We start from the raw sequence: 17,745 nt of genomic DNA, 5'->3' as shown, positions 1-17,745 counted from the left end.
GTGATTGAGACCTTGGCCGGTCGGACGCTCCCTCAAAGTGCCCTCGACCCCTCAGATTGATCACCGTCTCCGGGCTCAGACATTTCAGGGCCGCGGCAGAACCTGCTGTCTGCCGTTTGCTTAGACTAAAAAGCTGCTAAAAGCTGGGATCAATCGGGCGGGAGAATCAATCAGGATCATCCGTGTTTATACGAGTGCGGAGGATTACCTCACTGTTACTGGAATGGCCTCACAGGAATGACTGGCCATTAGAACAGTGGGACTAAACACTGGCCCGCTGTTTACATAGAAGGTAATGTGGGCTCGGCCCCTGCTCTGTGTGCCAGAGACAATTAGGCCCCTACGCCGGCCGTAATCCACCGCCGGGCACGAGCTAATCAAATTCAAACATAGCTGGGCCCCTGAAAACAATGAGGGCAGGGATTACAATGAAAACACGTGAAGATAGAAAATCTATCAACTTAATGCTGAACATGTGCTGCAGTTACCAACATTCAGAGAAAACAGCCTCACGTGGATGTTTATAAAATATATATAACATGATATATAAAATAAGAAATAGATCTGTCGACTGAAATGCTGCAGGTTAGAACTCAGTGTGAACATATATGATAATGTGTGATTTTTATATGTCAGCTCAACTAAAGTGAAGCCGAAACATCTGGATCGACCTCTGGCTGCAGTATATAGGTCATAAACTCTGCCTCCTCCATGTTAGTATGGGACATGGACCAAAATAAAACTAAAATCCAAGTTCACATCAAATGTTTCTTTCTTCAAAGATGTTTTCTGCCATTTTAGATAATTCTGATCAAGTGTTTCTGGTAAATTTGATTTGTATTTGTTATTAGACTCTATAACAACGTGGTGAAATGTCGTGATTGACAGCTGAGACTGACTTGCCGACTTTTGCCGCCATCAAAACAAGATGGCGGCACCCGTGTCCAAGATATTTTGGCTTCTTTTTGTGTATAACAGCAGCAAGTGAATCATTGGCGTTCATAGGAAAACTTGTTTGTTTATCCTTTAAACTGTAAGAGAAGAAATCTAGAAACTGTAAAGAACTCTATCATCAACACATCAAGAACTGTGGCCGTTACGTTTTTTAGATGTTTTAATTTGTCAGCAAATCAATTGTGTTTTTCTGTAAGTTATGTTTTTTTTTTATGTATGAAATGACAACTGATCACATACAACATCTTCCTCAAAGGCTCACGGGAAGGAATCAAACCTGTGACCTTATAACTACATGAAAGATTCAGATGATTAATTTACTTCTTATCTCACGTAGAGTCAGTAAAGTCTCTTTCACAGGTCACACAACTGTTGCTGTTATAATAAAAATGTAAATGTTCATGAGATGATATAATAAATCCAGTGAGAGGAGGAACTCTTGGGGAATAAAGTCATACATAAATCAAAGTAATTAAAACACACACAAAATGCTGGTTCCTATTTATTTCTGATAAAATGATCCAAAATCTGATCAATTGTCTCCACAGCCACTACATGTCCACATGCACGAGCTTGGCAGACAGCTTGTGTAGTAAGCATGTGCACGTATCAGATGATAAGGTGGACTAAAGCCTATAAATACAGCGGAGTCTGAGCCTCAGTTTAAACTGTGCAGCTGCAACACCTGAGGATCTGAGCTCCCTGAACTCCTCCTGCGTTTTAACGCTTCGTTATTCGGCTTCAACTCTCCAGTGAGCACGTGAGGCAACACATCAATCCTTCCTGCAATGCGCGGGATTGATTCGAGTCCTCGATCTGTGACAGCGATGTCTCCTCGTGCGTAAAATGCCGCGCGCAGTGCGTCCTGGCGCGGACGAGTCCTTGGAAAGTGCGCGGTGCGAGTGGCGCTCGCTTCACGCCCCGCGCTCGCGGCTCGATGCTGTGCAGGAGTGGCATCTCGGCGACAGAATCTGGATGAAAGCGCGTCCTTTAGAGCTCAGGCATGCATCGAGTAGTGAGATCATTGGCGTTATAAATATCCCCGTGCCAGCAGAACTACTCCAGCTCCTGCAGCCGGGGTAATGCCCACACACTGCACGCGTGAGGGTGTGCGCGCGTGTGCGCACGGTTTCTGGAGCCCGGACCTCGGGACGAGCGACGCCAACATGCGTGAAGTGGCCTAGCGAGCGTGTCCTCTGTGGAAGAATGAATGTTCCTCTCTACCTCTTGACCTTCGCTCACTTGGTTTGCGCCGCCGCCGCCGGAGAGGAGCGCGTCTCCCTGGAGAGCCAACTTCTGGAGGAGGGGATCCGCTCGGGACGCAGGACCTGCAGGCTCTACTGTCGGGTTGGCATCGGCTTCCATCTGCAGATTCATCCCGACGGCAGAGTCAACGGCAGCCATGCGCCCAACCAGCTGAGTAAGTCGTTCCCTTCCCCGGGTCTCACGGTGCAGCCACCGCGCGCCCTGCATGGCTGCTGAGTTACACGCATGGATCCGAGTGCGTCCCGCGGAGAGGACGCACTCGGATCACATTGTCTCTCTCTCATTGATTCCCCTCCTGCAGCCCTGTCTGTCTTTTTAAAATGTGATCCGCTGGAAGTTGAAACAATGATGATTTACGCACGAGGAGTGTGAGGAGCGCGCGGCCAAACTTAGGTCTCGACCCTGTGAGGTATGTGCACAGCGTCGTGCGGGTGAGCAGCCAAGTCCCGGTCCCTGGAGGTTTGCAGGTAGGACTATTTGTGGAAGTAACAGGTGCAGCAGCGGGGACACTGGTCCAGGATGTGTTGGATTTCCAATCAGACCGATTGTCATCACAGCCACGCTGCTCCGCACACTGCAAGAAATACCCGGCTCAAAACTTAACCCCCCCTCCCATCATCATGATTACAGAATATGTTGAAACTAGTCGTTTGTTTTATGTGCAAATTCAATTATTTTAGTTTTTTTTTTAATTAAAAAGATCACAAAACAGATGAAGAATAATAATCGGTGGAAATAACTTTTCCCTTGATGCAACATAAATGTGATATTTGAGTTATTTTGCAGTGTGAATAATTAATTTGATGCATTTCACCAGGGTCCGATCCTTTAAGAGGCTTATCCTGACATCACAAATATGCACAACACACATTTCTATAGGAATTAATGTGTTATATGATTGATCAGCTTGTGCCTTATAGTAAAATTGAGGAAATGCAAACATAACTTATGAATAAGAAAGAGATATTTGAGTATAAATGTTATAAAATGATGTAGATGACTATCAAAGACTTTACAGGATATTTAAATTTAATTATTTATCTGTATTTCTAAGTTAAAAACACAATATACCATCACTAAACTTCATTAAAAAACTCAGCTGGGTGTATAGGAATGAAGATTGTTGAGCATAGACCTGTTTATAGAGCATCGTATAGTTATAAAAGGTATACAAACATTTATGTAACACATATTTATGCATAATTTCAAATACAAAATAGTTAAATACAAGTTACGACTATAGGCCTGTACGTGAATCTCGTCCTGTGCCGTCGGGGGACAAGACACCAGAGCCACAAATCAAAATTCAGTTCCTGCTGCACCATCAGATCCCTCATCGCTCTGTGAAAGTGCACTTGTGCCTCCATTTCATGGTCCCCCCTCAGAAGAGTTGTCAGGTTACACAGATTTCATCGCAACAGCCACGTGGGCTTCAGAGTCCTGCATGACAGCACCGGAGACGAGCAGGCGTCCTGGATCGGCAACATGCAGATTGTTTTACCGTCGCCCTGCATCAGCTCGTCTCAGATAGTCGTGGACACACAGTTCACTAGAACAGTGATCTAGGAAAACAATTCTATTTCAGTTTAGTCACAGCAGCTCCCCCCCCCCCCCCTGTTTGCACTTAGATAAATATACAACCTGTTGAATTTCAAAGTGTTTTTATGGCGTATGTTTGGTTTGTTGTGACAGATAAAGGTGGAGCAACCGTGACACGTGGTTCAACACGTGGTTCATCGAAGGAGTCATTAACTTTTGTAGCAGATTTGATGTGGAGGGCGGATCAAAGAATTATTTCTTTAATATTTTGAGATAGGGTTTATTTAGGGGATTGATATCTAAGAGTGTGTGTAATTTGGTGCAGCTTGATTGAATGTAAGGGGCCTTGGCGGACATATGTACTCATATGAGTGACATTCAAGTTATTTTATTGTATTTAGTTGTGTTCAATAACCCAAAGTAGGAAGGAAGAAGTCGTCCATCAGTTTCGTGTTCAGTGGACTGGTTTTCTAGTAATCTCTGTCTGTCTGTCAGCAGGATAACGGAAAAACCACTGATCCAATATCCATGACATTTTGTGAAGAGGTGGGAGATAACTCAAGAAAGAAGCCATTTAAGTTTGGAGCAGATCTAAGTTAATGGAGCAAATTCAGGATTTCTTTCCCACTTTCTTAAATATGGCGAGTTAGGGCGTAAGTGTGTTTCTGAACTTTCACCCAGTCTCTGTGGTTCAACCTGTCGACTTTCAGACCATGATCCCGTATCTCTGAGCTCCTGCTTCTGTCCCATACGAGCAGGGTAGAGTTCCCCACTTCATTAACAGCCTGTCCTTACATATATAAACATCTTCGTGCACAGACTATCCCAGAATCTTTAATGTTTTCATCTCAAACACGATGGCTACAGAAAGTGTCCCTGCACGTGTTTTCATTACTGTTGCATGAGTTCATTTGAAAGCATTTAAAAACTTTTATTTGCTGGATCGTTAGGTTTAAGAAATGTATTCTGTTTGCATGAAGTTTTCATAAAGATTTAAATTCCTCATTGCTCGATTGATGTGTCCTCATAAACACTGTTGATCCTCATGAGCATGTCGTGAGATCAGAACAACTGAGCCGGCTCGACCGCAGTTCAGGTCACGTCCCACTCGACAAGAGACGAGAAACAGAAAATGACGAGTGCAGTAAAAATACCCTGTGAACCCCCCCCCCCCGGTCACCGGAGCGTGTTGTTTGTCCTCACAGGTGTCCTGGAGCTCTTTGCGGTTTCTCAGGGGGTCATTGGCATCAAAGGGGTCTTCAGTAACAGATTCCTGGCCATGAATAAAAGAGGACGGCTCCACGCCACCGTAAGTATCTCACTCACTTCACTCGCTGCTTCTGTTTGTCACCTCGTGCTCAGCACACACGGCTCATTCCGCTGACTGTGCACGACGACTGCACGTTGTTTTCAAGTGACATTTATTTGCAGATAACAAGCGTTAATTGAGATGTTGTCGTCCAATCATGCTGCTGCAAAGGCTCCTGTGGTATTTTGCTGTTTACAATTAACTTAAAATCAACTTTTTAACCTTAAAAAAGCTGCTTTGTTAAAATTAGTTTGAAGGTTCACTGATTTTTGATTCCCACTCCTCACCCTGAACGTCTGTTGTTGCTCTATGTAACTTTGGTGAGTGGGTAGTTCAACAGGAAAATGTCTGGAACATCCAGGTGAGGGTAGAGCAGCAGGACGCGGGACACGATGCATAAATTATGCCGTGGAAATCGCATTTAGAAACATCGTCAACATCTCAACTTACTGGCTGTGAACTTCCCAGATATTTTCTTGCTGTCTTCTCACATCGGCACAACTCTGACATTTTCTGGATATTTCACCAGGGGGCCGACAGGAAAAGTTTCCAGACAATGTCAGGAACAACTGACTTGAACATATGCTGGATTATATGCTGGATTATATGCGTTCCCAGATACAGCCCCTCCAGAAAATGTCAGGAAAAATGTCCAGACTTCAGTGCAGGTCTGTAAGCAGCTTTGGGGAATCAATTATTGTTTCATATTGTTTACTTCTGACAGCAGCTCTCCACTGCAGGTCACCTTCATTTGTACCCATGAAACTGGTTTGTTCCGCCATCAAAACCATGTCCAGTGTAGCTATATTTGTTTTATTTATTCATTTCTGCAGCTCTGCATCTGTCCAGAATCCTCCCATCTGACACCAGCGTGTCATGCTGTAATCTTTAGCCTCAGTTTTGAAGATTTTTAAATCCCCCCCCAAACAAACAGTAAACCCAAATCTCCCGACGGCAGCTTGGTCTTGCTGCTGTAAGCAGTCTGGCCACTGTCGAGTCATCTGTGGGAGCCTTGGCAGGCGAGTAGATAGAAGCAGCTTCCTATTAGCATGTGCTAATGGGGAAAGCAGATTAAGTCCTATCTGGGAGTGCTGATAATATAGTGGAGTAGAGGAGTGAGCCCCAAAGTGAAAATCAATATGTGGAGTGAACAGTCCCAGAGAGCTGGAGAGTCAGTGAGCTGCTGCGGCTGTTAACGCTCCGCCACAGTTATTTATTCCCCCTCAGCTCCACGTATTGTTTCATGAAACCATATCAGCAGGGAGCGCTGTGGGGTTTCTTCATCCCAGCTAATTCTCAGGCGTCGCGTGTTAGAATCGACTCCACTGTGACCGGTGGTCGTCCGCCAGCAGAAACACATTCAGTCGTCACTGCAGCTTATATGAGCAAAGAGGAAAACTGCAAACTTTCTGAGGGTCAGAGCACATCACGAACTGGATTCACACATGAACTGAGACAACGTGGGCCCGGATAATAAGAGAAAACAAAGCAAAACCAGCAAACTGAGGGATATCGCCTAAAACCTGATCGTTTTCGTTCTGCTGGAAGTTTGTTCTCTCTAAATCGTGTCTCATCTGCCCTCGTGTCCTGTTCCACAGTCAAAAGGTCAAAAACAAAAGTCCAGCTCTCCACGTCCACGTCCTTATGCTCCACTTGTTGTATCTGCGTCACAAAGTCAATCAACAAACTCAGGTCGATGCTGTTATTGCTTCTGCCAAGGAGGTTTTGTATTTGTTTCTCTGCTCATCTGTAAATTAGCAGGATTAGACAAAGACTAAAGGACAGATTACAATAGAGGATGGAGTATGGGTCAGGGAAGGACCCATTAAATTGTGGTGCCGGTCCGTTACGAGTGTGTGAAACCAAATCAAAATCTGGATCTAATGAATTAAAATGTAGGGACTGGGAGGTTATGCACTGTATTGAGTAACATTCGAGTTTTCTGGAACTGAAATCAAACAAATCCTCAGTAAAAACCTCATGTCGTCCTTGAGTTGAGATTCTTGGACAAACAAAACTGTGTCATATAATACTCTCCAAGCTCATAGGTTCTGTGCAGTAGAGCTTTCACTGTGAGAGACTGGTTCTCTGCAGTCAGAGTTTATTTTGACCTCTGGCGAGATATTTTCATTTGTCTAACAAGACCTCAGTTCTGTGGCTCCTGCTGCTGAACGCTGCTGCTTCGCTGCCTTGCTGATTTGGGGCGGATGCAGAACCTGGAGTTCCACAGAGAGGCCTGAGCTTGCGCCGGGTGTCAGGTGACATCCTGAACCTTATCTTGTTGCATCGTCCGTCATATTTAGATGTTTCCTCGGTGGCAGTTTACTGGCTGAGCGATGGCGGAAGAGTCTGATCCTCTTTGCTCTGCGTGACCTTCTCAGCAAGACATCCCAAACATAATCTTTTGAGGGGTCACGGGGTCACGTGCACTGAGTGACAGGTGGACGACGTTAAGGAGAGAGACAGAAATGTTCCTCGGCTCCACGTTCTGGTGGAGTATCATGTCGGTGTGTGATCAGATCACATGACGTGTCTTGAGGGAATTTCTTCAAGTTTGGCAGCAACATTCACTTGGACTCAAAGATCACATGATTAGAATGTGGAGGTCACTGTGACTTGTGAACGCTTTATCTCACGAACGTCTGAAGAGAATCATTCAAAGTTTTAGACGAATGTTCACTCAGAGATGAACTGGATAGTTTTCAGTGCTCATGCACAGAGACTGAAACTGCACTGATTGGCTGAGGAATACGACCACGGGGCACTAGTTCCAGTTCTGGAGTTCAGCAGAATATCTCGACAAATACTTGATGGATCGTCATGAAGTTTAGTGCAGATGTTCACGGTACCCAGAGGATAAACCCAACAAACTGTGATGATACTCAAGCATCGATTTGCCTTCACAGAAAGCTTCCTGGGCGTTTATAGGAAAAGTTTTATATAGAATGTTAAGTTCCATTACTATGAAACTAGTCCCTAAAGTTTATGCTCATCAGATGAGAGTCACAAGTTTTGGTCTTAGTCTATAGTCTCATATTTTTGTGTTATTTGAATCTGTTCATCTTGGTGGTAAGAATAAAGACGGACACAGTGATGGAGAGAAATATTATTTGAGAAGGAGGGGGTGAAAAAAAAAAGAGCTAGTCATCAGAAACTTTCCACCTCTGCCCCTCCATACAGCGGCTAAACCCGGGGATCATGGGAAAGGTCCCTTTAAAAGAGTGTGACCAATCCAGCAGGGCAAGAGCTAGGTTAAACAGCTGTACACGCATTATGATTTTAACAATCAGATCTCTGGAATCTGGCAGCAGCCATTAAATCCTATGAAACACAGCAGGCCCCAAATCTTCTTCCTGGTATGCATGCTTGTGTGTATGTGTGTGAGTACGTTGGTGTATGCTCCGATGGACTTGTTTAGAAATGTGTAATTCTCCGACTGGTACCAGAGCCGGTATGTTGCTCAAACGCAGCGTTCTGTTAAATCACGTCAATCCACCCGTAGCGGTGACTCCGGAGTTCCAATCATCTTTAAAGACAACAGCCCAAAGGGAACAGTTGGTCACTTTGAATAACTTAAGACGTTTGTACTTTCCTGCGGCGGCTGCGGACACGCTCTCTCCGGTGACTGGCATGTTTACCAAACGCTGTAATGGCATCATTTTCTGCTATGCTGCACTCGTTAGCAAAGCAGAACAGTTTGTTTTGTTTCAGAATGGCAGGAGGTTACACGAGGAAGCTGTACTGCGGCCGGGGAGCCAGGCATCCCTGGGTACATGTCAGAGTTTCCCACTGCAGATATTTTTAGGCAGGAAACGGGGACATTAGAAGTATGCTAAATAATCTAAATCTAAATAATCACTGTCAGCTCTTCAGAATCAGAGCTTTCTGGTAATGGCAGAGAGGTTACAGGATCATAAAGGACCCAGTTGAAACTTCATCCCCCCCACCACATTTCTGGCGTCTAAAAAAATTCTCCTTCTTTCCAGGATGGACAGTCCAAACAGGGACGTGAGAGTAATTCAGGGTTTGAACCTCATTTATCACTTAGTCCACAACTGTCATCACAGCAGCATCACAACATTCCTCTGAGGAGAAACTGTACCAAAGCATGCGCCGTTATCCCCATTAGTAGAATTCATCACAGTTTGCCCCCGTGTGTGACAGCAGCCTCTGCTCCACGCTGCATTCTGGCTTAAACGGACGGAAAGCGACGCCATCGACTGCAGCTTCCACTCTTTCATTTATATATTTTTTTGTCCGAGCGATGAAGTGGTTTTCATGTAGAGAAAAAACAAAGTCTATCAATGTGTTGAACTCTGAACTGAAACACAACTGAACGCTGGATTTTACCCGTGATCCTCGGCTTCCTGAACCAGAAGAGCAGCTGCTGTAACAAATCCACCAAACTCTGTTCAGAATTCCTCATATTTTCAAAGTTTCCTGCTGAATATTGGAGATAAACTCAGTTTTTTTAATAACTTCTGAGTCTTTTTAACTGATCCACAGTTCAGCTTCACTCTTCAACTGGAGCTGATTGTGACAGTTGAGATCGAACCCACTCACCAGAGTTACAGAGAACAGACGTTCAGGGTGAAGAGTGGGAATGTAAGAGGCGCCCGACAGGTCACCTGCCGTTAATCAGGCATCGCCATGTGCGGAGGGTCGATTCCTCTCACCCGTAACATTTTTCACATAATCGTTGACATGCTGTGTTATCAGGGAGAGCCATTAACCACTGACACGACAAAATCATCTACAGGACAAAACTGTGATGTGACGAACAAAGCGATCGACAGCCTGTGTGTGTGTGTGTGTGTGTGTGTGTGTGTGTGTGTGTGTGTGTGTGTGTGTGTGTGTGTGTTTCTTTGCAGATGAAGTTAATACAGCACTGTAATGAGCTTTGACGAGTACAAAGGAGACTCTGCTGCTGTCAGTCAGAGCATCTCTGTGATAAGGGAAGTTATTTAGACGACTTTGAAACCCACCACCCCGAGCTCAGTTATTCTGGAGCAGATCACAATCAGAGGGTGTTATGTTGCCTCGCCGTTGTTCTGGTTAGGAAGCAACTGCAGGCTGTTCCAACATTTTCCCCATCATGAATGCAGTTTTACTTATATTACATATATGTAACAGCTCTGGATCATCAATATTTCCTTTTAACTTTGGGCCTAACATAAAGCTCTGATTCCTTTCTCACCTCATCCTGACAGATTTTATACACAGGTCTTTTTTAATAAATCACAAATTGTCTCATGACTGATCTAAGACACGTTTCTGTATTTGTATCCCCATCTAATCAGAGACACACCTGTCAATTTTTTTTATGTTTCCCTTCTTTTGTAGGAAGGGTTCACAGAAGACTGCAAGTTCAGGGAACGTTTCCAGGAGAACAGCTACAACACGTACGCCTCAGTGATCCACCGGAACCACAGGACTGGTCGCGAGTGGTTTGTGGCCCTCAACAAGAGAGGGAAAGCTAAAATGGGCTCGAGTCCGCGGGTCAAATCCCAGCACGTCTCCACCCACTTCTTACCAAGGGTCGACCTGCACGACAAGGGCGAGCGAGGCTTCACCATCACAGACCGGAGCAAAGAGAGGAGGAAATCCCCGCCGCCGCCACCGGCTCCACCCAAACCTGTAGCGGCGAAGGCTAACGTCCACGCAGGAGCAGCTCAGAGACGGACGCAAGTCAAATACTGGCCCAAGTACCGGTTTGGATAGCCATCACAAAGTTCTGCTGAGTTTGTGGGATGTAAGGTTCAGAGACATTGGACCTAAAACAATTGGACGTCACCCAAAAAACTGACGATGGTCATTTATCACATTCAAAACATTCCGGGTAAAACAAAAAGGGCTGTCAGGTACAAGTGCAGAGTTTGACTTTGATCACAGTTTTGTTTTTTGTTCCTCTTTAGTCAATGATGCCCTGTGCTGTTTTGTGTTATAAGTTGTGTACATGATGGACTTAATCTGTGCCCCACGAAATCCACGAGTATCTGCGTTTTGAAATGGTTCTGTGCTGTTCTGCTGTCTTGAATGGAAATGTCCTACAGAGGCATGTTTGTTTTCTTCTTTTGCTTAAAAGTGGGTCATCAAGGGAGAGCAGGGTTGAGTCTTTCAGGGTTTTTCCCCCACAGATTTATTTTATTTCCACAATTCCTTGTGATGAAAACATAAATAGGTGGAAGAAATGAATGGCAATGTAGCAGAAGACAGCAAACATGTCTTCAGAGCCTCATTATATCAACTATCGGCTAATACAGAACTAGTCAAATCTAAAAAATCTCACAATGTCAAAGAAAGCGATTCAATAATTCCTGGATTGACCAATTTCTCCAGATCAGCTCCAAAACTGAATGGGTTCTCTACTGGTCCATGTCCCGTCCTTCAGCCTAGTTTCATTGAAATCCATTCAGTAGTTTTTGTAATCTTGCAAACAAACAAACAAACAAACAAACCTTTATTAGAAGGGAGGCAAAAAAACTAAATTCTATTTCAGATCTGATCACTGAAAAATAATATCACAAGTATATGTTCTCCCTGCTGGTTGAAAGATAAATGATGTGATAAATTTAACTCCGTCTCAAACCTGGCTTGAAAAGCTCTTCAAACATGTCTCCCACCGACCAACTGTCCCTTCGCTAACAGCGGATTTGTGACAATCAACATGAAAACGAAGACCGGTTCCCTGGAGACACCCTCCTCCTCCTCTTCCTGGACAGCTGTGAGGGATCAGGGAGAAAACTGTCCGTCAAAACCGTCATTTTGGAGACCGGCTGTCCCTTGCAAAAATCTGGAGTCACGACCTTGTGGCATTCCAAGAGGAGCGTACACCCCCCCCCCCGTCATCACAGGGATAAAGATGCAGAGAAAGAGCGGGCCTGTGTTTTAGGGAAGGTTCGAGCTGTAGGTGTATCGGATGGCAAACAGCCGGGGAAAGACCAGGAAGCCAACGTACGAGGAAAGACAGACTGCTGAAAGACCGACAGAGTCTAAACCGTAAAATCAACGCTGTCTTTAGTTCATTGTTTGACGTACAGAAGGTTGCGTTACTGAGAAATTCAAATTAATCATATATGGCACAACCTGTGTTTTAACCTTTGGATTTTAATAATACAAAAATCATCTGTACACCTTTTATTAGGGCCCGAGCACCGACAGGGCGAAGGCTCTATTGATTTGCGTTTCAATTATTCAGGGTTGTTGTAAAGTGGCTCAACAGCGCCACCTAAAACGCAGCAATTCTGTCGGGTTTAAACCGATCTTCACTAAATTTGGTACTCACGTGTATCATGATGCAACAGGAAGTCGGCCATCTTGGCTCAACTTGTGTTATTTCATGCATGGCTGGGCGTTTCTTTGATATATTCTTTTATAGCTTATTCTTATCCTTTGATGACATAGAAGACTCATCAGCCAAAGATGAAGACATGTAGGAGAGCTGGATTCCAGGACACACCCACAACTCCAGCTTGATCCTGTAGAACATAGTCTAGGTCCTCAGCGTCAGAGATTACAGACTCAGAATCAGTTTCCTCCTCGTCTTCCTCATCCTATTCTTCTTCATAGATCATCTTTATGAACATTTAACCGTGAGTCTGAAATGATTGTGACCAGCCATACTAAGACTCTGGATATATACAAAATCAAAAGCATATTTTCAAATGCATATCAATCAGTCTATTAAGTATTTACTGTTATATTTTTAGTTTTATTTTGTTGATCTAGCTATGGTTAGCTAGCCAGAAAAGCTAGCAAGCTAACAGCTAGTTAGTATTGTACATATTTCTCTTTCTCACTAGTAAAATAAGACTTACATGCATCAGATGTGCAGAAGCAGCTGTGTGAGACAATGGCAGGTGTTCTGTAGTGAATACAAACTGTGCGATGCACAAAATGCACACGACACTGAGCCATTTTGCCCCCAGTCCCTGTTCGCCCTCCTCCGAGGCCGCATTACGTCCCGAGATATATATATATACATACATATACATATACACACAGCCATAAATACAGGGGGAAAGCATCTAAAATAAGTAAAATGCCCGACAAGGTTAAAACACAGGTTAATACAATATTGAACAGGAGCATGTAGCATATGAACAAAAACAAAATGACTCGGACTGTATTTATTTTTTACAGGTTATCAGTTGACAGACATTATGATGATGCCTTTATTTTTGAAATGATCTGTACTGTCATCATTTTATGTCTTCATACTCGTCCCGAGGGGTAAAAATATATTTTGTACTAGAATTTCTAATAAAATAAAAACTTGTGTATGAAGAAGAGGTTTCAAGTCATATGAATATCACAAATAAATATATCAGCAAATGTTTTTTACTGATGCAGATCTAGACGCTTTTGGAGCTGATCTGTTGAGATCCACAAATAATAGAAAGCTTCTATTGATGAGAAAATTATGAAGTCATGATTAGTGATTTAATAAGAATAACTTTCTCAAGGATTGACACAAAGAACGTGTAACTATGAAAGACAGAACAGGAAGAACTACAGTTCTACATTGTATAATTTAAATGAATCAGAGGAGAGAAAGAGAGAAAGAGAAGAGGAGAAGTTTTGTGTTTATTATTCATATTGCTGATAAATAATAAAGTGGGTCTTTATTTCTAGGTAAGAAAAAATGTGTCTAAGCTTTGCGTGACAGTTTATTTAAAGTTCTACACAAAGGAGCAGAGTTCCCTCGCCAACCAACCTACATTACCTCCCCGACGTCGGCCTCCACTTCCTCCTGTTCTCGCTCACGGTGGCTATACGTTACGTGGCCGCCTCACAGGAGCCGAGCGCCTGCACAACAATATCTTTATACTTCGTGAGCTCACTTTCCGTGGACGTCACGGGCAGAGCCATTACAGGTCACGCTGAACGAGTAAATTAAACAAAATGATAATAAAAGATGGCGATGACAGCCAAGAGTAACAGCATTTCTGTAAATAGAGACGAGAACGTTCCCCCCTGAACGTTTTATTTTGTATTTTACAGACAGTAAAGGTTCTAAATAAGGTTGATTTTCCATGGGACAGGATTACTGTGTCGTCTCATACATAAATCCACGTTAAAGCTCAAAATAAATAGTTTTCAGACTATACATCCTAAATGTATAGCAGCCTAATACAGAGGACATGGCACACTGTCTCCATACAGGGTTTAGTTCCTCTTAATTCAAATGAGCTCAGTTCTATGATTTACTTTATGAAAAGGAGCCACATACATTTCTTTAAACGACGCAGCACAAACATGTTTGGATCAATGCAACACACCAAGAGAAACCTGACGGGGTCACAAAATGATTTGAGAAGCTGTTGCACATCGCAAAATACTGTTATATATATATTATACAATGTGTGACAAACCTTTTCTGCTTTGACTCTTCTGTCTAGACTGTTTATACTATTTCAAATCAATTTATATTTCCTCAAGCTTTTATTGCATGTTTGCTCATTATTTTTAAATGATGTCAGTTTGTTGACTGTCCTCTTTGTTGCTGTGACAGCAAATTACCCTGTAGTGGGACGAATAGAGGATTATCTAACCTTAACTTATCTTAGTAAGACAATTTAAGTAAGTAAAACACAAAAGACACACAATTAGACCCTCGTTGCACAGCTTTAATACCACGTGTGGGTGTGAGGTACAGCAGCGGGTTACTCACCCAAGAAACATGGTTCGATGCCGTCTCCTTACTTTGCCCAAACATGGTTGTCCCCATTGTCATCATGTCCTCAGACGATGAAGAATCAGTCCTGATGGTCATGAGGTGCAGTCGGTTCGCTGTGTGGTGACACTCTGTGCGACCTCAGAGTCTGTACACACACAATTAGCACCACACTAGCAGTGATGCTAACAAACAGATCGTTAAACACTCGAAATAAGCCCCCCCAAAAAAACCACTTAACAGACTATTTACAAATGAGTCAGTGTACGTTACACACAAATCTTCATATCTGGCTTACTTCCGATAGCTACGTTAGCACTCGACTGTCAGGGAAGCTAATAACAGCTCAAAGAGAAACAGAAACACTAAACAAAGTGAGTCAGGCTACTTTAGTGACGTATATCTTACTATCTGGTTTACTTCCATAGCTACGTCACTAACACGCTACATTCACTAGTTGCCGCACTCAACCAATCAGATTGATAGAAATGGTAGGACTCTCTCAAAGGACCAATCAGATCAAGGAAATACATGCATAATTGATTTGTCTCACTTCCTGTTGAAAGGGTGTGTTCTTAATAAAACTATATATAAAAAGTTACCTTCTTAAAGGGACAGACCCTTTTAAGAAGTTACCTGTTTCAGAGTGAGACAGATTTTACTGAAGAAATGTTCGGATTTCTACTGTATAAAGTTTATTTTAAGCTTTTATACCATGTGTATTTTAACTCTGAAGTGTTTATACTATGTATGTTTTAACTGGGTCATTCATACTATATATAGTTTAACTCTATAGCTTTCATAACAAGTATATTTTAACTCTGGGGCTTTTACTCTTGAACCCTTTAATCCTCATAATTCCTTTTTAGAGAAATTATTAAATATTCCTACTGTCTTAAAACATTCTTTACACTAATCCTGTGAATTTCTGGGTGATTTTGATGATCTGTCATTGATGTATATTATATTTACATTAACAACATCATTGCTTAGTGACCAGTGTCGCAGTTAAATGTCTTTGTTGACTTCCTGTTGCCATGGCAGCGTGTCTCCGCCACACGGACCGAGGAGAAGATGGAGCTCAGCAGCGCCACCGCTCGGTTCCAGGACTCCACGGCCCAGTTTAAAGAGTACGAGGATTATCTGGACTCCAAAGTCACGACCACGGACAAATATTACTTAAAGGTGAGTCTCACTGGTTCTCACTGGCGACTTTAGCGACTTTAGCTGCCGTCCTCGTGGGCCTGGAACCCGGCTTCCCTCCTGTTGTCAACACCGCGCCTGAACCGCGTTAGCCAAACTCCCATTTTAAGATTGTCTTCACTCTTCTGCAGACATGGTCACTATTAAAACAAACCTGTCGACTTTTCCTGAAGCACTAGGACCCATTCTTCCATTCGGCATGAACCAAATCCTCCTAAATGTTTTTAATCAAGGACAAATCATCACTTAGTTCAGGTCAGTCGCTGTCAAAATGGCAGCAGCAGCTAGCTAACGTCAGTGCGGTGTCACGAGATTGTAGCGCGAGAAAACCACTATTAGAATATTCATTTTAATTTAATCATCTGCTGTTTGATAAGCTAAGTGTTGGTAGTTTTTGAAGCTGTGTTTTTACCAGTGTTTTACGCATTTAATGCACTTTTATAACAACGTTTTGAGAGCAAGTTTGCCCAAATTTTGAATGGAGTCTGGGGTTTTGTCCACTTTGCTCAAAAAGACGTATTCAGTGTCTACAACAAGTGAGAGTTTTATTATTATTATTGTCGTTGTTTCCATTAACTTTAATCAACTTTTGCTCCATTAAATGATCTGGAGTTGTACACACACGCAGTTGTGTTGGTGTGGTGTCTGTGGGTGAACACTAGGTGGCAGTCACACACAGGTTTGTTAATCTTCCACATTTTGACTCGTGTCACAGTAGAACAAATCTCACATATGAATAATGATGTTAATCATTAAGAGTCTTGAACAGAACTGAATCAATTGTTAATGTTATCAGGAACAAACATTACTTTATTTTTTTATCAGAATAAAATATACAACTAGTATTATTCCATATGTATGCCTCTACATAATTACACATTCCTTATGCAATCATCCTGTGTCACTGCACTTAACGCAAGGACATTATGTGCTTATTCTCAGTTTTATTTAATTTTCTTGCCTATATTCATTTCATTTTAGATACTTTCATGGATCCTAAGTTGGTTTTAGTAAATCTGTCAAACAGCAGAGTTCACCTCTCATCCCAGTCAGGCCCTCTTTGACAACATGCTCCTACCCACAGAGACCTTATCAGAGACATTTGTCATGAAAATCACAAATTTGTGGGGAGACATTAAAACTAAAAGGCCCCAACAAGTTAAAATTACATAAAAAATAATAAAAAATAATAATTATATTGTCTAGTTTCAGTTTAAAAGTCTCACTTTTGCACATTGTGTTATTACCTGAAATGTATCCACACTTTTTTTTTTTTTTTTTTAACTAAAAGAAGCTGGAGTCAGTGATTTTATTGAAAAAGAAAGATTCCATTCACCCCTCGAAACCATGATTGTTTCAGAGAGGAAGCTCCAGGTTAGACTTTAACATCTCACTCACCCTAAGGAATGTTAGATACTCCTTAGTTCTCCTCTCCTGGTTAATGAGTGCTGGTCAGAGATGGGCCGTCCTGCTCTCTGCCAGCAGGTGGCACACTTGTTAATGATATTTCCAGAGCTGCTGCTGCTGGGGCCACTTTGTTTGAACACCTGTGTCCACATGGAGGGAGGGGGGGGGGACCAGTCCTATCTGCCCTGATAATCAGCTGCAGTCACTCATCATCATCAGCCCGGGTCATCTAACCTGTGCGCTCACACTGACAAGACTCCAGTCCTGATACATCAGCTAATTACAAACCCATTCTTCCCAGTTTCTCTTCAAGGACTCAGGAACCTGAGGGATTTAACAGGTCCTGCTGTAAGTCCCCGTGTCCTCGGCCAGTGGTGTTCTGGGGGATTAG

The 17,745-nt window shown here is 42.9% G+C and overlaps 2 protein-coding genes across 2 annotated transcripts in view; both read left to right on the top strand.

The window, feature by feature from the left end:
* Positions 1-17,745, top strand: part of cfap299 (cilia and flagella associated protein 299) — an 84,406-nt gene that overhangs the window by 1,794 nt on the left and 64,867 nt on the right. Inside the window, exon 2 of the mRNA XM_034595064.1 lies at positions 15,811-15,929. Coding sequence (XP_034450955.1) covers positions 15,819-15,929 — 111 coding nt within the window. The 5' untranslated portion in view covers positions 15,811-15,818. The remainder of the gene's footprint in view (positions 1-15,810; positions 15,930-17,745) is intronic.
* Positions 2,050-10,923, top strand: fgf5 (fibroblast growth factor 5). The gene is made up of 3 exons (XM_034595065.1): positions 2,050-2,374; positions 4,965-5,068; positions 10,412-10,923. Exons 1-3 carry the CDS (start codon positions 2,161-2,163, stop codon positions 10,787-10,789), a joined length of 696 nt encoding a protein of 231 aa, XP_034450956.1. The 5' UTR covers positions 2,050-2,160; the 3' UTR covers positions 10,790-10,923.

Source organism: Hippoglossus hippoglossus, chromosome 9 (genome assembly GCF_009819705.1).
Source record: "Hippoglossus hippoglossus isolate fHipHip1 chromosome 9, fHipHip1.pri, whole genome shotgun sequence".
In the NCBI taxonomy this organism is placed as follows: Eukaryota; Metazoa; Chordata; class Actinopteri; order Pleuronectiformes; family Pleuronectidae; genus Hippoglossus; species Hippoglossus hippoglossus.
The sequence above is the reverse complement of the archived record's forward strand: the minus strand, read 5'-3'. Positions and strand labels throughout refer to the sequence as shown.